Source organism: Mixophyes fleayi, chromosome 1 (genome assembly GCF_038048845.1).
Source record: "Mixophyes fleayi isolate aMixFle1 chromosome 1, aMixFle1.hap1, whole genome shotgun sequence".
In the NCBI taxonomy this organism is placed as follows: Eukaryota; Metazoa; Chordata; class Amphibia; order Anura; family Limnodynastidae; genus Mixophyes; species Mixophyes fleayi.
The window spans coordinates 146048532-146075030 of NC_134402.1; the positions used below are offsets into that span (position 1 = coordinate 146048532).

General features: G+C 38.5%; 1 protein-coding gene across 1 annotated transcript in view; it reads left to right on the forward strand.

Moving 5' to 3' along the window:
- Positions 1 to 26499, forward strand: part of STPG2 (sperm tail PG-rich repeat containing 2) — a 629437-nt gene that overhangs the window by 73391 nt on the left and 529547 nt on the right. The window contains exon 6 of the mRNA XM_075201509.1: positions 19525 to 19636. Coding sequence (XP_075057610.1) covers positions 19525 to 19636 — 112 coding nt within the window. The remainder of the gene's footprint in view (positions 1 to 19524; positions 19637 to 26499) is intronic.

The following is a 26499-nucleotide window of genomic DNA, read 5'->3' on the forward strand; positions in this document are numbered from 1 at the left end:
TAATGGATAATATAGCCTTCATAAAAGAACTGTAGTAAGGGACCAGAGCCAGAAATTGAAGCCAAACTGTGCCCTGGGATCGTGTCCTGCTATTGAAGCCAGAAAATCAGTTAAGATGAGGTTAGCAAGGATTCAGCAACAGAGCAATGGTCAAAAACCACAATCCCATAATGTTCAGATAGACTTCTTCAATCCCCTCTCATCTAACATCTGGATTTTACCAAATAAGAAACAATATACACAAATTGGATTGTAGCTTCTCTGTAAATATTGGCTACTTAACATTTCCTAGCTATGCATACTTTACAGCATAACTAGGCTTGTCTATAGAATGCAAAACTTACAAGCCGTAGCACAAGGTCTGTGTACTAGGGGTGTGCACCGGGCACTTTTAGTGTTTTGGGTTTTGGGTTCTCATTAGCTTGAGGTTTTGGGTTCTGATTTGTTTTGCCAAAACACCTGACGAAAGGTTTTGGTTCTGATTTAGGGTTTTGGGTTCTGATTTATTTTTAAAAACGCATAAAAAGCGCTAAAATCCATTTTTTTTTTTTTTTACACTTCTACGCTATTATTAACCTCAATAACATTCAATAACAATCATTTCCACTAATTTCCAGTCTATTCTGAACACCTCACACCTCACAATATTCTTTTTAGTCCAAAACGTTGCACCGAGGTAGCTTTCTGGACTGCGTAGTGGAGTGGGCCCGGTACCCAATTTGGTACCGGGGCCACAATATATCACCCTCAACTGGTCTGAATTCCACTGCACAGCTGCCTGCTCCTACATCCTCTGCAGCATATACAGGGTGTAGTTCTAGCTCGTCAATACCTCTTGTTTTTGACAATGACAGGTCATTTTCATTAACTTTGGATTTGCCCCCAACACTGAATGTAGTTGATACGCATCTATCTGGACTGCGTAGTGGAGTGGCCCCAGTACCCAATTTGGTACCGGGGCCACAATATATCATCAAAGCGTACGAAGGGCTTCATCCACAAGAGCTACATGCTTGGTGGAATCACAATGGTTTACCAGCTCCTCCATCACTTTCTCTTGTAATATAGATTGCAGTACCTATTCTCTTGCACTGCTTAAAAATTGAACGTATTAAATGTAATATAGATTGCAGTACCTATTCTCTGGAACTGCTTAAAGAATGAACGTAGTAAATGTAATATAGATTGCAGTACCTATTCTCTGGAACTGCTTAAAGAATGAACATAGTAAATGTAATATAGATTGCAGTACCTATTCTCTGGAACTGCTTAAAGAATGAACGTAGTAAATGTAATATAGATTGCAGTACCTATTCTCTGGAACTGCTTAAAGAATGAACGTAGTAAATGTAATATAGATTGCAGTACCTATTCTCTGGAACTGCTTAAAAATTTAACGTATTAAATGTAATATAGATTGCAGTACCTATTCTCTGGAATTGCTTAAAGAATGAACATAGTAAATGTAATGTAGATTGCAGTACCTATTCTCTAGAACTGCTTAAAAATTGAACGTATTAAATGTAATATAGATTGCAGTACCTATTCTCTGGAACTGCTTAAAGAATGAACGTAGTAAATGTAATATAGATTGCAGTACCTATTCTCTGGAACTGCTTAAAAATTGAACGTAGTAAATGTAATATAGATTGCAGTACCTATTCTCTGGAACTGCTTAAAAATTGAAAGTATTAAATGTAATATAGATTGCAGTACCTATTCTCTGGAACTGCTTAAAGAATGAACGTAGTAAATGTAATATAGATTGCAGTACCTATTCTCTGTAACTGCTTAAAAATTGAACGTATTAAATGTAATATAGATTGCAGTACCTATTCTTTAGAACTGCTTAAATATTTTTTTTTTATTAATTTTGTATAGTTTTTAAAATAAATTGTTTTTTTGTAATTTTGAAGAGATTTTAATAATTATAAAATTTTTATGGACTTAGCACAACTAAGCACAGGACTAAAGCACCACTGGACTCAGCAGGACAAACACTGGCCAAAGCACCACTGGACTCAGCAGGACAGAGCACAGGACAAAAGCACCACTGGACTCAGCAAGGACAGAGCACTGGACACAGGCATAAAGCACCACTGGACTCAGCAAGGACAGAGCACTGATCACGCAGGAGCACCACTACCCTACACACCCTCCCTCTTCCCTGATGTCAGGCGAAATGAAGATGGCGGCTGCAAGGTGAGTATTTATGACATCCGAGTCTCGCGAGATCCGACGCAAGACTTGGATGTCATAGCCTCGGTTTGGCTTCGTTTGGCGCCCGGAAGTTCCCGAACAGTGCTCAGATCCCGTCGGGTGGGCTCAGATTAGCGGAATCCGAGCCCGCTCATCCTTACTGTGTACACATATGTCACGCTCACATTGAGCACAGTCTTGGGTCCATATGTGCATCTGAAGTGCACATTCATGTGGTCTTGATCATAAGGCATATCATACGTGGTAGCAAGTAGAAATGCTACATCTTAATATCATGTGTGGTCCTCCCACTTTATTATTTTAAATTGTATTTTATACCATGCTGTGCAGTTCACCTTCATCATGTTTCATAGAATTCCAAAAAGTAAGGGAGCATCAAGTCTGTCTTAGGTCACATGCTTTGATTAATAATATATTTCACTAGTTCCAGCACGAGCAATGCTGACTGTATATCTTTCTCCATTTAAAATACAGCTCCTCCAATTAAATAGATACTAACAAATCATGGGAATATTCGGTGCTTTCTTCAAGCGCCTAATGTAAGGAGTAATTTGAAACTGTTTTGGCAGGTAGTTGTTTTAGAGGAAAAAGGCCAGTGAGGACTTGGAAGTGTGCCCTTCCATATTTGTACTTTACATTTTTAGGTGGTTTTCACTAAGATGTGAGCATATTATTTTTTTATATGAGATGTCCAGAGTATAAGTATAAAGTGGCAGCCAATCAGAGTATTGGACCTTTAAGTATACAGTCATGGGCAACAGTTTTGAGAATGACACAAGTGTTTGTTTTTTAGACCTTTTTGTCAGATGTTGCTATGGTATACTGAAGTAAAATTACAAGCTTTCATAAGTGTCAAAGGCTTTTATTGACAATTACATAAAGTTGTTGACCCTTCTTTTTGAAGACTTCTGCAATTCGCCCTGGCATGCTGTCAATCAACTTCTGGGCCACATACTGACTGATGGCCTCCCATTCTTGCCTAATCAATGCTTTGAGTTTGTCAGAATTTGTGGGTTTTGGTTTGTCTACCCACCTCTTGAGGATTGACCACAAGTTCTCAATGGGATTAAGGTCTGAGGAGTTTACTGGCCATGGACCCAAAATTTCAATGTTTTGATCCCCGAGCCACTTAGTTATCACTTTTGCCTTATGGCAAGGTGCTCCATCATGCTGGAAAAGGCATTGTTCGTCACCAAACTGTTCTTGGATGGTTGGGAGAAGTTGCTCTTGGAGGATGTTTTGGTACCATTCTTTATTCATGGCTGTGTTTTTAGGCAAAATTGTGAGTGAGCCAACTCACTTGGCTGAGAAGCAACCCCCACACATGAATGGTCTCAGGATCCCTTACTGATCCTTTCTGATTTAGCATGACACCGGACTGATGGTAGCGCTCACCTTTCTTTCTTCGGACAAGTGTTTTTCCAGATGCCCCAAACAATCTGAAAGGGGATTCATCAGAGAAAATGATTTTACCCCAGTCCTTAGCAGTCCAATCCCTGTACCTTTTGCAGAATATCAGTCTGTCCCTCATGTTTTTCCTGGAGAGAAGTGGCTTCTTTGCTGGCCTTCTTGACACCAAAAGTCTTCACTTCACTGTGCGTGCAGATGCACTTACACCTGCCTTCTGCCATTCCTGATCAAGCTCTGCACTGGTGGTACTGAGATCCCGCAGCCAAATCAACTTTAGGGGACGGTCCTGAATGTTCTTGGGCACCCTGAAGCCTTCTTCACAACTATTAAACCTCTCTCCTTGAAGTTCTTGATGACCCATTAAATGGTTGATTTAGGTGCAATCTTACTAGCAGCAATATCCTTGCCTGTGAAGCCCTTTTTGTGCAAAGCAATGATGACTGCACGTCTTTCCTTGCAGGTAACCATGGTTAACAGAGGAAGAACAATGATTTCAAGCACCACCCTCCTTATAAAGCTTTTAGTCTGTTATTCTAACTCAATCAGCATGACCGAGTGATCTCCAGCCTTGTCCTCGTCAATACTCTCACCTGTGTTAACGAGAGAATAACTGAACTGATGTCAGCTGGTCCTTTTTTGGAAGGGCTGAAATCCAGTGGAAATGTTGTTTTCGGGATAATGTTCATTGTCATTGCAAAGAGGGACTTTGAAATGAATTGCAATTCATCTGATCACTCTTCATGACATTCTGGAGTATATGCAAATTGCCATCATAAAAACTAAGGCAGCAGACTTTGTGAAAATAATATTTGTGTCATTCTCAAAACTTTTGGCCATGACTATACAGTCAAATGCTATATGTGGATAACTGACCTGCCAACTTGAAATCAATTTTTTTACAATGAAATCATAATGAACAAGCTAGCATAGCAGGTAAGGTGCATAGCCAGACTTAGATGCAGAATAACAAAAACATTTTGTTTTGGCACTGCATTGAAATTACTGTATTACATTAGATAGGAACAGTTGAATGAATGTGCAATTAGGGTATAAATTATATATGTAGTGCATTTTGCATAGATAAATGAATTCTGTAAAGTATGCATGCACAATTAAACATATGTTTGCTATGGTTTTATGATAAAAGGCATTCTTATTGCAGCATAGAGTTTAATAACTTAGAATGCATGCTATGGTAAAAGGCAAACATGTTAATATGTAGGGGTCAGTGTATTAATGTAAATATGGAAGAAATAATGGCACATTATTCTCTTTCCTTCATATTTGCCTTCAGACGTCTGCTTTGTGCAACAGTCCTTCGGGTAGCATGGTCGATGGAGAAATTGGGGTGAAGAGAGGGCGCCTGTTGCACCACTCCTTCCCTCTTCCCTGTTTTGAAGTCCTCTATCACCTCTGTTCTGTTTTACTCTAGTACATATAGCACATTATGCACATAATATGGAAAAGAAATACCATGTACATAGGACAGAACTGTCCCTTCACATGCCTCTATATAACCTTAGATACCCTATAATACCTGTATGTCAACACATCAGCAATATATTTCCATATAGCTTCACACACCAATTAATCAGATAGTTAATATGCCCAAATATAGCCAAAATACTACTATGCAGCTTCACAAGACTCTAATCGGATATTCATAGAGTTTCATATAGCCTTTTCCTCTCTAACAATCTCAACCTTCTGGCAATAACAGAGACATGGCGTACACAACCAGACACTGCCTCATTTGCTGCACTTTCTCCATTTCACCCACATATCATGACCTGGAAGCAGGCAAGGACCACATCTTGGACCACATCTTTCCCCAAATTGTATATTCACAGTTCTACCAAATGTCCCATCACCTACGTTCACATGTTTTGTAGTATATATCATTTCAGATTTTCAACCCTTTCTCTATGCCTGTTGCTGTGATCTATCATCCCACTGGACTACACCAACAATTTATTGAATATTTTTTAAGCCTGGCTCACTCATTTAATTTCTCTGACATTCCCACAATTGTCATGGGTTGTTTTAACATCATCATCATCAGCAGCAGCAACAACAAATATTTATATAGCACCACAAATTCCGCAGCGCTGTACAGAGAACTCACATACATCAGTCCCTGCCCTATTAGAGATTACAGTCTAAATTCCCTAACACACACACACACACACACACACACACACACACACACACACACACAAACACACAGACTAAGAATGACTAAGGTTAATTTAATAGCAGCCAATTAACCTACTAGTATTTTTTTTGTAGTGTTAGAGGAAATCAGAGCACCTGGAGGAAACCGAAGCAAACACGGGGAGAACATATAAACTCCACACAGATAAAGTCGGGAATCAAACTCATGACCTCAGTGCTGTAATGCAGATATGCTAACCATTAAGCCACTGTGCTGCCCAAGATCCCCACTGATAATCTATTTTCTAATTTGCCTCTAAACTACTCTCTCTAACTTCCTCCCTTGGCCTTTCCCAAGCAGAATGACCACTGCCTTGATCTTCCTTTCTCTAGACTATGCTCAGTTTCTGATTTCCTTAACACTCCTATCCCCCTCTAGGATCATTACATTATCAGTTGCAAGCTCTGCCACAGCAAATTAACAATTTAACCTCTCTGCTGTCAAACTCCAAACTTCCTTATACCTGCAGAAATCTTAACTCTATTAATCTTCAACAGTTTTCCACCTCTCTCCAATTTCTTCTCTCCCCAATCTCTACATTCTCCTTCCCCGGTAGGGCAGTACCTCATTTTCACCATACCCTAGCAATAAACTTTGATCAAGTGGCTCCAGCGCTTCTTCTTACTCCACATCAACTTCGATGTCAGCCACTGACGTAAATCTCATATCTCTAATGATTTCCTCACATATACCGTTACCAACAACTCCTATCGAAATGCTCTGGACACTGCTTATCAAACATACTTACTATCAGACGCCGTCCCCGTGCCTCACTTGCCGGGGACGGTCATCTTCTTCTTCCGGAGCGCCCCGTTGCTAGGCAACGGGGACGCTCCTCCCGGTCGGCTCCTGCGCACGCGTGCCCGTTGCCTAGCAACGGGACGCGCTTCTCAGCTTCCTGTCGGCGGTCAGTACGTCTGACCACCGATCCACTGCCCACCAATGAGTGCTGACCCCTGTGTATTTAGTTCCTGCTCTGACACCACTAGGGTGCCAGAGCAACTAGTTTACTTGTATTCTAGCCTCCAGCGTTTCCTCACATATATATTATATAGTCTGATTGTTTTCCTGTGTACCGACCCGGCTCTTCCTGACCCTCCTTTGGATTCTCCCTTGGTCCTGCATATTACTCTCTGGATTGACCCTTGGCTTGTTTGACCTTTCTCTGCCCCCCGATTTTGTACTTCATCTGCCCGCACGGTTCCTGACTCCTGCTTGTACGACCACAATAACCTTCACCACCTCGCAGGTAGCTCCCTGGGAGGGCCGCGACCTGCAAATCGTTCGCCGCAAAGTCCAAACTTCCTTGCGGGGGTCCCTGGTGAAGACCGGCGGCGTGTTAGACTCCGCGCCTCCTAGTGTAGCAGTGCCAATCCCCACAGGTGCTGCAATCTTCTTCGTGACACTTACAATCTCCCCAAACCCACTGAATACTATCAGTGCCCTTCAAGGACAAGATTGATAAGATCAGACTAGAAATCAGCTCAGTTCCCTTCCAGCACCCCTTGACACTCTCTCTTCATTTGATCCCACAAATTAAGATGAAGTATGCACTCTCTTCTTATCTTTCTACTCTACCTCCTGTCCTCTTGATCCTATTCCCTCACAAATCAGTAAATCCATGTCTCCTGTGCTCATTCCACCTCTAACTAAAATTTGTAATTTCTCTCTCTCTTCTAGTAACTTTCCTTCATTATTCAAGCATGCAGTGATTACTCCTATTCGGACAAAATAACATTCTGATCCAAACTCCCTCTCAAATTACTGTCCCATATCCCAGCTCCAAAGCCCCTCCAAGATTCTAGATAGAATTGTTTACATTCATTTCACACTCTTTCTTTCTACAGACAATGTCCACAGCGACTGCATTGAGTAAGGTTCTCATTGATTTGATCACTGCTAAAACTAAAGGACATCTTTACACCTGGATCTCTCTGCTGCATTTGACACTGTTGACCACTCTCTTCTTATACAAATGCTACACTCAATAGGTCTTCAAGACACTTATTCTGTCTCTCATCCTACCTAATTGCTCTTTCAGTGTTAATTTCTCTGGATCCACCTCTGCTCCACTTCCCTCAGTACTAGCTCCTCTGCTGTTCTATACCACTTCTCTTGTAAACTAATAATCTCCTTTGGATTTCAGTGTCATTTCTATGCAGATGATCCATACATTTATCTAATCTCTCTGGATCTCTCGCCAACTGTGTTGTCCTGCGTTACTGACCGTCTTTCTGCCATTTCATCTTGGATTGTCAACACAAACTCAATTTTTCAAAAACAGAATTAACAATATTCCCACCCGCCAACAGAAATTACCTAACTGTCCTTTCTATTTCTGTTTATATAATGACCCTAAATCCCACCATGCAGACTCCCTGCCTAGCTGAGATTCAGAACTGTCCTTTGTTCCTCACATTGTCTCTATATTTAAATTGTGCTGTATAGATCTAAAACACATTTCCAGAATACACACATTTCCAGAATACACACATATCTCACACAAGGCACTGCAAAAACTTTAATTTATGCACTCATCATTTCCCGCATTGATTATTGCAATGCCCTCCTTACTGGTCTTCCCTAAATCAGACTCTCACTCATACGATCTATTTTGCATGCAGAGGCTAGATTGATTTTCCTTCAAATCATTCTTCCTTTCCTGAGCCACTCTGTCAGTCACTACAATGGTTGCCTATTTTTTACTGAATCCAAAATAAAATACTTCTACTAACATATAAAGCCATCAACAAAACTGCACCTATATACATCTCCTAACTTGTTTCAAAATATCTACCAACTTGACACATCCATTCTGAAGGGGCAGGCAGTCTTATAAAGGCAGTGAACAGGTGTGGGTGCTGATTGGGGAATGAGGTAACTCCTGCTAGTGAGGCAACTCCGTTCTGCACAAGATCTGCATCTCTCATCCACCTCATTACATGCTCCCATTCCCAGTTACAGGACTTTTTCAGGCTGTATCCACTTTCTCGAATTCTCTCTCTTGCACAAGCCTATAATATTCCTCAACCACCCTCTAAAACCCTCTAAGTTACCAACCTTTCTGTGTGACTGGATTATATGTCCCACTAGGCACTCTTTAACTTTGCACTCTAGCTGGACCAATATATAACGTGTGAAACTTGACCTCATGTATCAGATTCCCATTGTCCTATATATTGTAAACTTTTGGATTAGGGCCCTCTTACCTCTCTATCTGTATTAGCCAGTATTGTTTTATTATTGTTGGTTTCCAATTGTAAAGCATTACGGAATTTGATGGGGCTATATAAATAAATATTGATTATGATGATGATGATAATACAATCTAACAAGTTTCAAAATATATTTAAACAAGAAATACAGAGAAAACACCACAAACTCAGGATCTTAATTTCTACCGTAGCATTACTTGGGGAACATAAACATTAACAAAAAGTATGGGTAATGTGTAGTGGTGGGAAAGTGGGGACGGGGTGGGCAGGAATATCTATGTCAGTGATGAGAAGAGACAAAAATCATTAAGTGTGTGTTTGAGTGAATTGAGGCAGCTATGAACATATGAAGGCTGTACTGTTGCTTTCGTGGGTTGTGTGTAATATGGTACTGTTTTGGTGGCTAACCTACTTTATAACTGAATCCTTGAACTCTAGCCAGGAATACCATGTTGCACAAATCTCATGATATCTCATTATCATTGGATGAAGAACATATAATCCATGTCCATGTAAAAGTCCACTCTCGTGAACCAATCGGTTTAGGCTGGGGGTGAATAGACTTCCACCTAACGGGGATAACTGCTTTTGCCGCATTTTTGAAATATCTCAATAAAGTCTTTTTGTATGTAGAGATGGGGCTCTAATCATATTTAGAAGCCAGAACTCTGGATTGCAACTGAGTTGCAATAGAGATAACCTCAGTCAAGGATGGTCTTAAATTCGGGCAACCACATCAAATATTGGCTAAAGTTCCAACCTCATTGTTATTTCCAGCAATTATTTGGAATTGTGGGATAAATTGTGTGTAGAATGCGGGATAAAATGTTATATTGGGTTTCCAATATTGAAATGCTAATTGAGTTTGCGTGGGTGGTCTTGAAGATCTTTGTCCAATCATTTTAGTTAATCGCAATATCCAGGTCCTTTTTCCCACCTTGTAGTAAATTTAGGATGTTCATTAAATAGGTTTAATACAATCAGTTTATATTGAATGGAAATGGTGTGTGTGAGTGTTTAGGTGGAAACAAGAGTCTCTCCAAGACAGGCAATTTTTTTCTGGATGAATGAGCTAGTCCACTGGAGCAGAGTAAGTGTCTCGTACCTTTAAATATATTTACAGAATTCAGTGTGGAGAAGATCCCAACCAGACCTGAGCTCAGTGAATGGGCGAACCCCCGATGAAATTTCCAGCTTGGCGATGCGGAAAACCCCCTCAGCAGCCCATTTATGGACGGCTGTTAAATTAGTTCCTTGAGAGAAGTCTGTATTTGCTTAAAAGGATGTAATTGGTGACATGAGAATTTATATGTGGCTATATGCTCTTGGTCTTTTTGAACATGCAGTTGTTGGGTGTTGATTTGTAGGTAATTTAGGCAACCATGGAGCAAATTATGAGAGTATATTTAGGTGGAATTCCTCTATGGTAATCCACTGTTTTGAGCCATTAGGTATGGTCCCCTCTAAAATTCTATTCAGCATTAATGCGTAATAAAACTAGTGATATGAGGAAGTTGTAGGCTGCCTAGGTATTTCCACCTAAAGAGATTATCTTGATTAAAATGCAGTTTCCTCTCTCCCCAGGCAAGTTAATTAATAATTGGCTCCTAGGGGTACCTCTAGAAGCCGATTATTCAGGACCTGTATGGGAAGTGTTTGATCAAATACAGTATTTTAGATAGTGTATTAATTAATTATACATTAATCCTCCCAATCCATGACAGTTGTTTTGGTTACTAATCTTTTAATCTGAACGTAATTTACTTAAGAGGGGAGCAAAGTTAGATGAGAAGAGGTAAAATAGGTCCTTAGTGATGATCACCCCTAAGTATTTAAGCCTAGTAGGGTGCCAGACAAAGGGGGAGAGCCTGTTTTAGTCCTTCTGCTATTTGAGGAGGGGATGAGGTGTTTAAGCCTACAGAGCTTGAGTAATTTATCTTGAAGTTGGAGAACTTCCCGAATTTGTCAGACTTGATCATCAGGTTGGGAAGTGACACAACTGGGTTGGAAATTTACACCGTGGTGAATTAGGCTAGTTTATGTTTGCTATCTTTTATCTTAATCCCAGAATGATTGGGTTAGCTCTGATGGGTTGGGCTAGAGCTTCCAAACACAGAGCAAAAGTTTTGAAGAGAGAGCCATTTATTTTAATCTTGGCTATTGATTATTCATCGGGGTATTTACTAAACTGAAGGTTTGAAAAGTGGAGATATTGCCTATATAAACCAATCAGCTTCTATCTGTCATTTTGTAGAATGTACTAAATAAATGATAACTTGAATCCGGTTGGTTGTTATAGGCAACATCTTCACTTTTTAAAACCCGCAATTTAGTAAATATGTCAACAAAAAGTGCTAAAATACTATGAAGACTTGTCAGGCCCAATCCTATATGTTTCAAGAGACTAGCCATAAATACCCTGTTTAATACTTTGTCAGCATTGGAGTACAGGAGAATTGAGTGGACTTTAGTCTTAGAAGTGCTGTACATAAAGTCCACTACTATAGTAGTATTGTCTCGTGCTTTGCCTTTTTTGAACATTTAAATATCTTGTAAACCATCTCACACCAATCCCCCTCTATCATTGTCCAAAATATTGCTTTCTACTTCAAGGACAAGATTGTTAAGATCCGACAAGAAATGGCATCCTCTTCCTCGACAAACATCCAGCTCAATTCCTTCCTTGAACCCTCTGGCACCTTCTCTTCATTTGTTCCCAGAAATGAAGATAATGTATCTACTCTCTGCTTATCTTCCTACTTTACTATCTATCCTCTTGATTCTATATCCTCACAAATCAGTCACATCCTGTATCCTGTTGTAATCCCAACTTTAACTAAAATTTGTTATCTCTCTCTCTCTCATTACTGGCATCTTTCCATTATTATTCAAGAATGTGGTAATTACTCCTATTCTGAAGAGAAGAAATTCTGACCCAAAACTATCTCTAAAATGACTGTCCCATCTCTTAGCTCCCAAACCCCTCTAAGGGGCCTATTTATTAAAGATCTCTCCCCTCTAATTTAGAGGTAAATCCCCGAAAACAGCAGTTTTTGGGGACTTACCACTAAATTACTATGTATTATTGCAGCATCGCAGCAGATATCTCAGATATCTGCTGCTTTGCTTCTCTCATCGGTTTACTGAGCACTCCCCATAACAGTGTATGGGAAGTGCTCAGTAACGCTATGTATCAATGACTGATACTTAGTTTTCAATCATGGTAATGTACGCCATCTGAAGCTGGCGTACATTACCATAATTGAAAAGTTTCACTGAAAACAGCGCTGCTCTGACGAGCAGGGCTGCACAGCGCATGTGTGGAGGGATCATGTGATCCCTCCACACTTGCCTCAGGTTCCGTCAGACAGGGATCTCTGTGCGCATGCCCGAGTTTACTGGTCGGCGCATGCGCACAGGGATTGAAAGAGGGGCGAGCAGCACCGCAGAGGGAGGAGAAGAGAAGACTTCAGTGACAGATAAGTGTTAATCTTCACAGGAGCCGCTGTTTTTCGGAACGGCTGTTCCTGTGTTGATTTTTTAATACATATGAGAAACTTTTCAATCCACATCTATGCGATGAGGATTGAAAAGTTTCATTCATATTATGCGGTCATTGGTAAATAGACCCCTAAGCGTCTTGAGAGAATTGCCTTCACTGACCTCACATGCTGTACTGATTAAGGATTTTAATTATTTTGTCACTGTTAAATCTAAAGGTTATTACTAGATACCCCTGGATCTTTCTGCTGCATTTGACAATGTTGACCACTCTCTTCTCATACAAACACTCCAATCCCTAGGCCTCAGGACATTGTCCTATTCATTCCTCTAAAGGTGGAAACAATGCAGGAGCTTTGTTATAAACTTGCTGTTAGAATAGCCCTTATCCAAGATGGCCGGCACCGTCTCATGAAGATTCCATCTTGGATCTCATTTCCTGTTTGGGCCTATAAAAACACTTCCTGTTTTGAAGCCTTTGCTTGAGTATTGTGTTTGAATCTGGACCAGATGCTTCCACAGAACCTTGCTCCCTCTTGTTACTTGGATTAAATTTGTTAGATACTTCTACCAGACCTTTATATGCCTTGGGACTATTGAATTCACTTGTTGGATACTTTACACTTGTATATCAAAATAAATCCTGTTTACTTTAGACCTACCTGGCTATTAGATTATATCTGTGATACCAGAAGTGTGACAAGCTGTACATATTAGATTCACTCTGCTAGAGAATGTAAGTATTCATACCTCCCAACACTGGAGGATTTCAAAGCAGGACAGTGGACTAAAGAGGGCATGTTCATGGCATCACAGGGGTGTTGCCATGATTATGCAGACACACCTCTTTTCCAGCTCCAGGTCTCCCTTTAACCCCCTTTCCTATCCATAAAATACCCATTGCTCTAGACCGATATAAACCAATTGCGGATTGCAAGTTTGTAGCTAATTGGAATATTGTAAAATCAATGTGTTTAATATTTTTAGATATTTTTCCTTTTTCACTTCAAATTTTTTTTTTATTAATTATTTATTTTATATACTTACATTTTTTAAAATATATAAAATACATAAAACATTACAATTTTGCACCTGAAACTACCTTACAACAACTTACTCCCTCTTCTCAGTTATCTTATCAGGGTAGGCCAAGCGGTGTTGCTTCCCGTGTAATATTCTGGAAAGAGGGGGAGGTGTGCGCGCCAATCGCTTTTAACAATCTGCCTGTCCCTGCCAGGCGTGTGCTGCTCTCCTCCTCCAATCTTATTTCCCAGTCTTGTAATATTTACTCTGCCTGATCTAAAATTGTAGCCTATGCCTTGCTGAAATCAGCTACACATGATCAAACCCAATGTTTTTATTTTGTATTTCCGTATTTCTATAGTTTTAAAATAATTTGTTAGGAAGGGTGAAGATGAAACACAGTTTTGTTTGTTACCAATACCCTACAATTTTTTTCATCTCTTTTTCATTTTTGAAAAGAGGTAACAATTTTATGCTGTGAAAATGTTTCTCTTTCAATATATACTGAGCTCATGACTCTTAGATTTGTCTATACTATGTGTTGTGTAGCTGAGTTCAAACTATTGTTCAACCAAAGTTCAAACTTTTGTCCTAATCTAATCTCTTTTCTCTTTATCAACCATTTTAGATTTTAAACTCCTTTGCACTTTAAAAAAAGGTTGTCTGACATATTCGCATTTAATGTCTGAAGTTTTATTATTTAGTAGGAAAGTATAATCTTCTCAATGCATAAGTGAATTTCCAACCCACTACCACTTCTACACTAACTCCAATCAATAAATGCATTACAATGTTTCACCAAAGGAGAGAGAGAGAGAGAGAAAGGGAAGAGAGAGGGGGAAAGAGAGATCGCTACTTCAATAAAATCAACAGCAAAGCATGTAAGGGCAATGAAGATCACATCAGATTACTACCAATGGGAAGGATTACAGGTATCATCCAATTTAATCTGTTACCCAATTGTGGATATTTGTCCCTACATGTCTCATCGCCATGGACTTCGTCAGGGGGATGTTCTGGCATGATCATTCAGGCTTTAAATAATCAACAATAATGGTGGGTCATTTACTCATTAGCCAATTCGAATAAAGAGAACATAATAGACAGTTTAACAGACAAAACATATGATACATTTAGCACAATGAAACATTCAAAATGCCAATTACATACTGAGAAAAATAGGAAAAAGTTTAAACCAATCCCGGTACCTTCTTTCATCTTGTATCCTCCTTCCTAGTGTAGTCATCCTAGACAAAACAAAAACTTTATTGTCAGCCTACAAATGAGACATATCAAGTGGCAGTCAAATATTAAAAAACAAATCCAGATGAAAATCCTTAATGGATAATCCACTAACAGATTTAGAATGCTGGTGGTCACTTCTTTGACACTTGTTTTCTATGTTTATACACGGCCCTTCATCCAATACACTGAGGTAAATTACCCAAAAAAGATAGTATTTCTTACTTCCTTATACCAAGCTCACACCCAATTAATTAAAAATGAAAGGGGCATTCAGAAATGCTTATGTCACTGCTCTAAACCCGTAAATGGGATTAGAACACCGGGTTGCACAGAAACCAGAGGTTCAATTGTTGCGAGATTAGAATAGGATTGCACAGACATTTTTTTCATTATATATATATATATATTCAAAAAGTAGAGAGGGCACTCACCATTTAAAACAGATATATAGTGGAAATATATATAGTCAGGTAATTGTAATGTTGTATTGTCTATGCTTGTTTTGTCTGCTGTTCAATGAAAATCTGCGTTGAAAAAGGTCTACATGTAAATCCGAAACGTTGACTATAATCTAAAGCGGGGTTGTCCAACCCGTGGCCCGCGGGCCGCATGAGGCCCAGCATGCCTGTAAATGTGGCCCAGAAGGAGTTTTGGTTGTGGCAAGGGGGCAGCACTGTTATTGGACGGTTACGTCAGCTGGTACTCCGGCTCCCTCCCTTGTCGTCTCCTCCTCTGTGCGGTGCTCGCAGTGCATGTCGGGCGTGATGTCATCACGTCCAACATCCATTGCGGAGTGCAGCACAGAGGAGTCACCCGCGCGAGAAGAACAATCAGCAGCACAGAATTGGAGAAAAGAAGAAAAGAGGACAGTAGAACAAGCCGATTAAAAGGTAAGTTAAGGGGGATTTTTTTTATTATTTCAAGGGACGCTCACCAGTGAATAAAAGTCACCTGGTCCTGGAGCATCTTGGACCTTATCTCCCTGCTACATACGTCTACTTGTAATACTAATGGGTAATTATATATTATTCTCTTTGGCCCATTATAAGTTGTTATCCCTTAACTAACATAGTGGTGTAATTATCAAAACAGGTCACAATTTGGGGTCACAGTGGTGTATATGTCAGGTACCGGAGGCCTGGTCAGGGCATCCTGATATACAATGCCTGGCTTAAATGCACTTTATTGATATTGCATCAAAACAATACAAAAAGTGATTGTAGTATAATAACTAGAGAGGATTTTTGAACAGGGCGATTGAAAGGTAAGTATAGGGGGATTTGAAAAAAAAAAATAATAAATAAATAAATATATATATATATATATATATATATATATATATATATATATATATAAAAATCACTTTTTTCTCATATATATATATATATATATATATATATATGTTAACTTTGTTTTCTATGTTTTTTTGGATGATCAGCTATCGTTATTGTTAGTGTATCTTATGTGCGGCCCAAACCAACTCGTCGTCTTCCAATGTGGCCCAGGGAAGCTAAAAGGTTGGACACCCCTGATCTAAAGGAACTGGATTTTTCCTATACACACACACACACACACACACACACACACACACACACACTCGAAGAGGGGTAGCTTAAATACAATTTTAAACATTTCTAAAATAGAAGAATTATAATTACATCAATATTATGATTCTATTGATAAGCAAAAAACCTCACAGAAAGTATTCTGGGTGGGGCCTCACCAGTACCACTGTCTGTCTGAATAAGGCACGCAGTAGTAGTATACAGGACAGCAGCAGTTGACAGCAGGTTCAACAATGGATCCTAGGGGATCTGTTGATGAGTGCATTTCAGTGAAGTAATATTCAGAATTTAATGATAACTTGGTGAATGCCACCAAATATTAGTTTATTAAAAAGTATTAATATTAGTTTGTAATACAGTATATTCAACAAATAATACAATCCACATGAATAATAGTTTAATATACATTTTACTTACTAGTTAAAAGTATATGGGATTACAATATGGGCTGAATAGATATTGTTTCTCCTGAATGAATCTCAGTTTATTTTGCTCTTGTCTTTTCTCATGATTCTGCAGAAGACACACATGTTTAACAAAGCTTAACATTAAGATATGCAGACATCAGACAGTTACATCTGTAGAACACTTATTTTCTAGATTTTTTGTTTTTACTATATTCACCATGCATTCGTGTTACCAACCACTTTTTATTAGTATTGCTGTCAGCAAATAAACTAATATAGCAGTTTTGGGGTTTATCCACTTTAATTTAGGGGGCAAGTACTGAATTTGTATGTAATATAAATATTTAATTAGGTTCAATAGGAATTAATTATTAATCTGTTGTCTTCTTGGTTCTAGAGAATAATCCTCTGGAAAAAGAGAATAACTTACCAGTTAAAAAATAAATATTTCTGTATATATATTGAACATAGTACACACAATGCAAACATGTGCATTGTAGTTAGTTAAACTTGCTATAAATCCCCTAAAAGTTATTTTAACTCACTTTCTCTAAGGCTACAGATTTCGCTTGTCCTTTTCCAACACAGACACACTCTTCACATCTCTCAGCAACTGCCACCATCTACGTATAAGGCCTGTAGCAAACCTATGACTTAATTATCTAATTGAGCACACTCTGTGCTCTGGTAGCTAAACAGTTAACCCTTCACACTCTGGTTTCTAAGGAGTTAACCCAGCCAACAATCTGACTCTTCTAAACAAGCAATTGATTCATTTAGAGCAATAAGGACAGAACTATTAAATTGCTAAATTCAATATACAAAAAGTACAATGCTTACAGATTATAGATTGTAAGCTTGCGAGTAGGGTTCTCTTACCTCTCTGTCTGTATGTATTACCCAGTATTGTCTTATCAGTGTTTGTTCCCAATTGTAAAGCACTACGGAATTTGTTGGCGCTATATAAATAAATGTTGATGATGATGATTATTAAGATAACATGACATACATAACAAGCAAAACAGTTTACAATAAAGAGATTAAATTCAGAGTATAACTTCCAGATAAGTGGTATATTCTGGCCAAAGAAAATTGGTGTGAAGATGGACAGCTTATCAATAATGATTGATTTCCCAGAAGACTGTCAATTTTCCCCTTCACAACACAGGTTTTTTAAGCAAAATTAAATGGGACGGCCTTCACAGGGGCATTATTGATGCTAATGTGGGGGCAGGAATATCCCCTGGGTGTCACTATAGTTTGCTCACAAATATTCTAAACATTTTGACCTTTGGTAACTCTCCGCAGACATTTCCCAGAGATACAACTTCTCCTTCAATAAACCAGTCATAAACTCCCGAACATTTTTATTCCGAACATGATGGAATTATAACAAACTGACATACCTTTCCCAAAGACATGTGATTATAGCTGTTCCCTTTTCGCTGGTAAGTATGATTCACAACCCAGGTGTGGTTTTTGCCCCTCAGTATGGAGTGGCACACAGGTTTCCCAAAATATGAAATATGAAGGCATTTTCTTTGAAGTTCATATTTCTATATACCTGCATAAAGAGTCTGCAGGTTTTACCTGCAGACTCTTTATGCAGGTATAAAGAGTCTGCAGGTTTTACCTCGGTCTCTAAGATTCTCGCCTAGGCATGTAGCTCTCTAATTCATTCCTAGTGGTTCATTTTACAATACATATTGAAAGGAAGTCAATTAGGAAGTGAAATACATGACCAAAACAAAGGATATGCATAACTTTACCTGGCTCTCCTCACAAAGGGTCTGCTCAACCTAATTACCTCATACTGGGCTAATTGACCAAATATTTTAAAAAAGAAGCAAACATTTATTTGAGGGAAAAATCATGTTCACTTTTATGTATCAATGCAATATTTTATTTGGGCCCTGACATTTAATATTCTATTTCATCATATCAGATTTATGCTCTTATCCTGACAGTAAGCATTCACTCAATTTCCCAACCAGAGGTAGTGTGACCAAAGGAAAGAGAAGAGAATAAAGTTCAACTTGTACTAAATACAAAATTGAACATCTTTAGTTGGAGCTCAAACTGTTGGCTTCTAACACAGGTGCTGTTAGGAAGTGATTGTGCTAGAAACTTATGGAACACTGCTACAACCTGCCTGGTTCCCTGGTATTTAATGGAATGGTTAATGTGGGACAGTGGAATCATGTTGGGGGAAAATTAAATTTTTGCTGGAGGTACCCTTTAAGTCTGCACTCAATGTTAAAGCTGTGGATGCGCTGTATTTTCTCAAATAAGAGAGTGAGCAAAGAGAGAAAGTTATTTCCTCAGACCATGCAAGTGGTCTATAAGGCATGGATTGGTTTGCCTGTATACTTGGGATATGATCATGTATGATATGAACATGAATATTTTGGCGCTATATAAATAAATGATGATGATGAATGATGATGATCAGCATTTAATTCCGAGATACGTATGTTGTAAGTATATTGCTCCTTTAAATAGCTGTGCCACTCTCATTCAAATTCATTATGAGCCAATTGCATTTACAGTAGACCTAAGTGACTGTATCTTTCACTGTAAGTGCAGAAAGCCTCCATTAGTGAGATATTTGGCCCTTATTAGAAAATGTAAACATAAGGGGGGGAAGGCTTTATCTGTACTTGTTTAGATGTCTTTGCAATCTGAACTGCAGACTCATAAATCTTTCTTTGAACTTTATAAAGGGAAAGTGCACTGCATTATGAGAATGTCAACTCCAAGAAGGAAGACAAGAAGAAATATGAGCCATTCATTCCACGGTATCACGAAGTAATCTTATTACAGGAAGAGAAGAAGGTAAAGTCAATTTGGCTGTTCATAGTACTTAAATAAAATCATTTACTGGGAAGGGGGAATCTCATGAATTCCGTGCCCATATGATTAGAAATGAACCCAAATGACTACAACAGGCAATGTATTAGCTAAGAGAAAAAATTAGTTCCCAAAAAGAAAAAGATCAATCTGCAGCTTATCTAAAAGACATTTTTTTTCTTAATCCCCTCTGTGGCTTTCTCTGATTTTTATCAGAACACACAAAATAAAACGCTGATCTCTTCACATTAATCTGAATGTTCCGTTCAATATAAATAACTGCAAGATTCTCTGTTATGGATTTTATTATGTTGGTCAAAGGACATGGTAATAAATGCTAGTAACCTGTCAAGTTATTGCGTTAATTGAAAATAAATATATTTTTCTTACATTATATATTTTGAGTTGGCAGCTTCCTTAGGTGCAATAAACCCAACAGTTTATATATTTTTCAGACTAGATAAATGCAACAGGAACTATCATTTAAGAAGATTTTTCCACACATATAAAAAATAGGGCATATGCCTGTGATTTTGCATCATTACTAAAATGTAAGCTAGAGAGGATGACATCATTTGGTGAAATTCATAAATAAATGTACTGATGCAGAGCCTTCTTAATATCATAATATGTTAATATTCTCACGTTTAATCACAACCAACATTGTCCATACTTGCCAACTTTTTCAGGTGCCACTATGGGAGTTCGAGAAGGGATATGGGTGGAGCGGACGGGGCTTAGAAAATTTGCATGATTTTTAGATTTTTAGGTCCGCCATGTTACGTAAAGCTGCAAACACATTTTACAGTGGGGGCAGGGCCAAAAATTACACGATTCCCTAAGAATCGCATCAATGCCGGCACTAATTGCGGGAGGTTGCCCTACTCTCCTGGAAGTCCAGGAGACCTACCTGGAATTCGGGAGTTGGCAAGTATTGCATTGTGCCACAGAACCAGTATAAGAAGCATTAATGATTAAACCTTATTTGGGACTTTGTGGGTAGAGTCATGCAAATTGCACAATTGAACTCTCTTATATTTTATGTTTCTGTAGGAACCCAGCTATGTGAATGAGCAGGTTCTTACTGCTAATACTTATAGTGTGTGGTTGGGGGGTTGGTTGAGCTACTTGTAACCCAAGTCATTCTCCCGATAAGTACAAAGTTTTGTGCATAAAATGTGTGTAATTTGTGCAAGCTGCAACATTTTTCAACTGCACAGTTTAGAAATGCTAACATTACAGGACATGCTTGGTACCATGACAAAACTACGTGATGGCTGAAGAAATCTTGTACTGTACTTTGATGACAAAATAAATTGTTATATGTCTTGTTATGTATTACTATGTTTAGAAAGAGTAGAGGGGATGGGAGACAGGAGCATTTTATTTAATAACTTAGCATAGCATGATTCACAAAATGTGTGCTATGTAAAAATGGAAATATCCAGTGATTCATTCATAACACAATGTAAGATACTATAATAAACAAATAATTATCAAGTGTGCCATAGTAAGAAAGGATTTACCTAGTACACCTTGTTTAGCATGGTTACGTGCATAGTATGGAAAAAAAACTTGTAGTAACCATATGAAACACATACAGCCCAATGCCCACCATATACAGCTAAGCCCTGTTCTTGGCATAATGGTCTCATGCTTTATTTACAGAACATTTAATAGGGTGACTGGGCCCTGGGAAGGAGCCTGTCACCATGAAGAATCACAATGCCAGGGCTGACCCCTGTAGGTCACTGGCAGTCTCATTACCTTGCCATGTCCTGGGGTCATTACTCTCTGCCATGCAAATTAATTGTTTTTTTAAAAGATGAAAAAAGGAAGTAGTTGGCAATACCCAATTGATGCAAGTTGGGCCCTTAAGTCAAGGGGTCGGCATGGAACCCTCCTGAATGACCCCTGTGTACTACATACCCATCTTGATTAGGCCACTCAATCACATATTTTGCAATCTGTACCATCCACCATTCACGTTGTGATCCTGTGCCCTCCATCACCATGAACCTAAGTGCATGATTTTCCATTTCTTGCATTACACTGTAGCTACAACACACTGTTAACCATTCCTCTTGTCATCATCACTTTATCCCCCCCCCCACCTGGTATGTCTACCTTGTTGTATATCTGTGTATCATCTGCAAAAGGGAAGACATTACCTTCAATACCATAAGTAATGTCACTAATAAATATATTGAAAGCACTAATCCAAATACTGATCTATGGGTTACTCCACTTGTAACCTTTCGGACTTCTGAATGAATTCCATTTATTATAACGCTCTGTTGTCTGTACTTCACCCAACATCCTATTCATTCAACAACCTTTCAATATAATAACAAGCTTTATCATTTATTTTGCATATTTTGCATGGGGCAGTGTGAAAGATGTTACTAAAATGTACATATACAACATTTTCAGCTCCAACTCTATCTATTAACTGTCAAAAAAATAAATATGATCTCCACACAGTAAATCCATGCTACTTGGGATCTTGTAAGTTGCTAAATTGTGATGTTCTCCAATTCTTTCTTTCAGCAATATTTCCATTAATTTCCCCACAACGGATGTCAGGCTCACTGGTCTGTAGTTGTCAGTCTCTTCTTTACTTTCACTTTTGTGTATAGGGATCATATTCACTTCTGCTGCTAATAGTGACTGGTTGAATAATTGTGTTAATTGTTTTACCAACACCCTTTAAAGAGCTTATAGTATCTTTAGATGTATCCCATCTGCACCCACTGATTTATCCACTTTCAGTTTTGAGATTTCTGTTAGCATTTTGTCCACAGTAATTGGACTGATGTCTACCTGATTTGTCTCAGAGTTCTCACTACTTAGCTGTGGTCCCTTCTCCTTCTGCTGTGAATATTCAGCAAAAGTTAAGCATTAACATGATTTGCTATAACTTTGCCTCTCTTAACAAGGTCATCTCCCTTTGTATTTAGTACATTGATCCCCGTTTCCTACTGACTGTGCCATCTTCGGCTCTTTGTACCCATATTCTTTTCATTGAATTACCCTGAATTACACTACAAAGTTGGTTGACTAGCCTTAAAAAATGTACAACCCATATACATGAAAATATAATTCTTGATGTAATTTCACCTACCTGTGCCTAGCTATGTCCAGTATGCAGGTAAAATGCTGACTATCGTGAGTGAAGACAGTTGTTCGTTTGAATATACAATAGAATAGGCTCTGGGATCATCCTGCATTAACAGCATACATGCCCACTTTTAAGATTTCTCCCCTGGGAGATCCGGGGGAGAAATGTTAAGTTCGCCAAATTTCAGGTGTTTTGCCTACTCTTCCGGGAGTCCGTGAGGACTCCCCGAAATCCAGGAGCCACCCGGTAATTCCGGGAGAGTAGGCAGGTATTATTAACGGATGCAACTTTGTACTGTGCAAATCTGCAATACCTAAACAAGCACCTATTGTATTTAAATGAGCTAAAAGAGTAGTGACTGGATAAACCTATATGTGTTCCTTTGCTCAGCTTACAGTTGCAGAGTTTGCAGCTAGCATAAACAAAGTCATTTTTTTATGACTGGTCTGGAGATGTGGGGATATCCCAAGGCAATTTATGCCCAGCTGTATGCACCTTTGATTTAAATTAATCAGAGCTTTGCAATATGTTCAAAATGCAGATACATAAATGTCATGCTAGTCCACAAGCTGCTATCAGATAAACTTATGCACATAATACGCAAGCACAGGAGTGTTCACGCAGACAAACATCAATCAATAGGTAAATGTTTCCAAATGCACATTTCACCCATTTTATATGCTTCCTTTAGCTTTACTTGCAATGTCCTTCTCTCACTGTGGTATGGATTATCCTACAATATATAAATATATTATTGATGTCAGTATCATAATAACTCAAAATGACAATCCTTTCAGAGCGTATACATTTATGAAGCATAACAGAACTTTATTAAGGATTCCACTAGGTGGCAGCAGATTCTTAGCAGAATAATTTTGTGGAAGCACATATCATTTATTGTCTATGTTGTGTGGTGGACAAAATAGTTTAATTTGTCAGGACAAGAATAAAATCTATTCTTTAAAGGAAAACTGACAAATACAAATTGCATTATGTCGAGCACAGCCTTCCTCCAAAAGAGCATTATCACAATACAATGATAAAATAAGTTGACATTGCCCGTTGCCATACAGTCTATGCGAAGAACAGTTTGTTATGTTGTTTTTACTTGTATTATATTGTGTTGAAAAACTCCATGTATAAAATGCAACCTTATGTTTGTTAAAATAGAAAGTTTACATAGAAACATAGTTAAGTAAGTTTATGCTGAGGCTATTTTTATTGTGGTATAATAATAATAATAATAATAATAGAAAAATCAAAGAGGAACATTTACGTAAAAATATAAAAATGTGCCCATACCTACTGTATATTTAAAATATTAAAAATGTGCCCATAGTCACAATTTGTAAAATGTATTATGACATCTAGAGTGATTGTTTGCTATAGCTGCACCTAATTTTTATTTACACTGCTTTTCATAAATATCCCTCAATATCAAAAGCTGTAAAAGAAATTGAGAAAGCCTATACCAGCCTAAGTCACTTGCAAGCTGTTATAATTATTAAAGTACAAACACTAAAAAACAAAAAGGTGCCTTAATTTGGTATGTGTGTGTGTGTGTGTGTGTGTGTGTGTGTGTATGTATGTATGTATGTATGTATGTATATATATATATATATATATATATATATATATATGTATATGTATGTGTGTATATATATATATATATATATATACATACACACAGCTTTCATGTGTGTCCTTGTGTTGTAAGACTTAAATTGGTTTCATGTGTGAATGCAAAAAGACTCTCCTCACCTTTTTGGTTGGAATATGCGTGTAACTGCCGTAGGTGACAAGACCATACCTCCCATTTTAGGTGGGTCTATACAGACTTGAGGGCTCTGTCCTGCTGTCCTGATTGGGACATCTCTTTACCATTGGTGGGAAAGTTGGGGGGTATGTCCTGTTCATTGTATGTCCTGTTCATTGCTCACCACGTACCAGTGGTGAACCGGTACATCTTGCACTTATCACTGGTGCATGCAGAAATAAATGGGTGTTAGTAGGGAAGATAGCAGGTTAAAGAGCAACCTAGTGCTTCAAAAGTGCTTGGCATGCCCCTGGTGTTTGCTCATGTGCCTGATTTCCGACACTACAAAATTGTGAGATATGACAAAGCAGTAATATAAATTGTCTTATTTGGAGATTGAGCTACCGCACTCTGCCAGTGCCTTATTGTGCTTTGATTCGTCCAATGTCTGAATCACTACTAGGGGTTGGCAATGGTGAGAGTTTCCATGTCATGATGTTTTGGTGATAATGATAATAAAACACTATCAGGTGTTGTCCCACAAGTGTTCAGATGAGTTGAGATTTGGTGATTGGGGTGGCCATGGGAATATGATTTACATTGTTTTCAATCTAACCTAACCATTGAATGACCACTTGTGCTCTGTGATTGGAGTCTGGAGTGTTATCATGGAACATTCTACTTTCATTAGGATAGAAATGTTCAACCACAAGATAGTGGTGATCATTCAGCATGGCTTTGTAATCATTGGTTTATATTTAAGGGAGTACCAAATAAATGTACCCCACACCATAATATAACCCTTCAAAATGGGAAACGAACACTTAACCCTATAGGATTGTTTTGGTGGCCCTACACATCTGTTTATCCACCATTGAGAACCAAGTCATAATTACTCAACTGACTATATGTCTATAATTTCCTCTGCTTAGTATCATAGCCTCCTCTCTGAAGTTCTTGACAGATATTACAATATTCCTTCTTAAAGTCTAACTCCACCCAAAACTGCAAACATCGTCTTGGGGGAATATAGTTGTGTTCAAATAAAAAATTGTACTTACTTATGCTATGTGGATTTGTCAATTTGTATGGCTGGTCCCCCAAGCTCCTCTCTACTCTCTCCTGCTCGGGAAGTCCGTGTTCGGGTTGACAAAGCCACTCCCCCATAAACTTGATGTTAATACTAAGGGGAGGGTCTTTGACAACCCAACATAAGGCCCACCCTTACAAGCATTATAAAATCCACTGAAGTGACTAATCCACAGAGCGTAGGTAAGGATTTTCTATTAACATGTCTAACTGCAAAATAATTTTTTTAGTTTTATTGGTGAAACATCCTTATGTTTTTTACAGCAGATTCGAAGGGGCAGTTTCAATTAGCCGTGAGATGCCGCCTCACATCTCTATTGGATGTAAGGGAAAATGAGCAGAGATTTCTGTTAACACTCTGATATGATTTGTCTCCTTGGACTGTTCCGGAGATACATCGCGACAAATTGAATCTGCCCCAAAGTTGTCTGCTTTGCTTTGAATGTCAAATCAATGCACTGTTATCATGGCCGAGAAGATTGAAATGCTATCTGTCCTGTTTGCTATATGTCAGGCCATCAGCTCTTGCCTCATGAACCCACAACGAGCCCACCTAAAGTGCTGCATAATGTTCAGTGATGTGTGTGAAGTTGATATAATACTTCATTTCTCAGTAACATGTGTTCCTTGTGCAGTGTGAGGTCCATTCTGTCACTGCTGTGTGGCAGGGATAGAATACTAATGCTTATGTTAGTGTCCACATAAACAGTAAGCCTGCACACTAACTAACTGAATTTGTAACCTGGTGAAGTAATGTATGATTGTGATGTCCGTGCATTAGCAAGATATTAAATTCTTTACAAAACAAGTGTAAGCAAACAGTACAATGTTTCCAGGGTAAACAAATTCAACAGATATGAAAATTGCGAAAACCTAAAACCA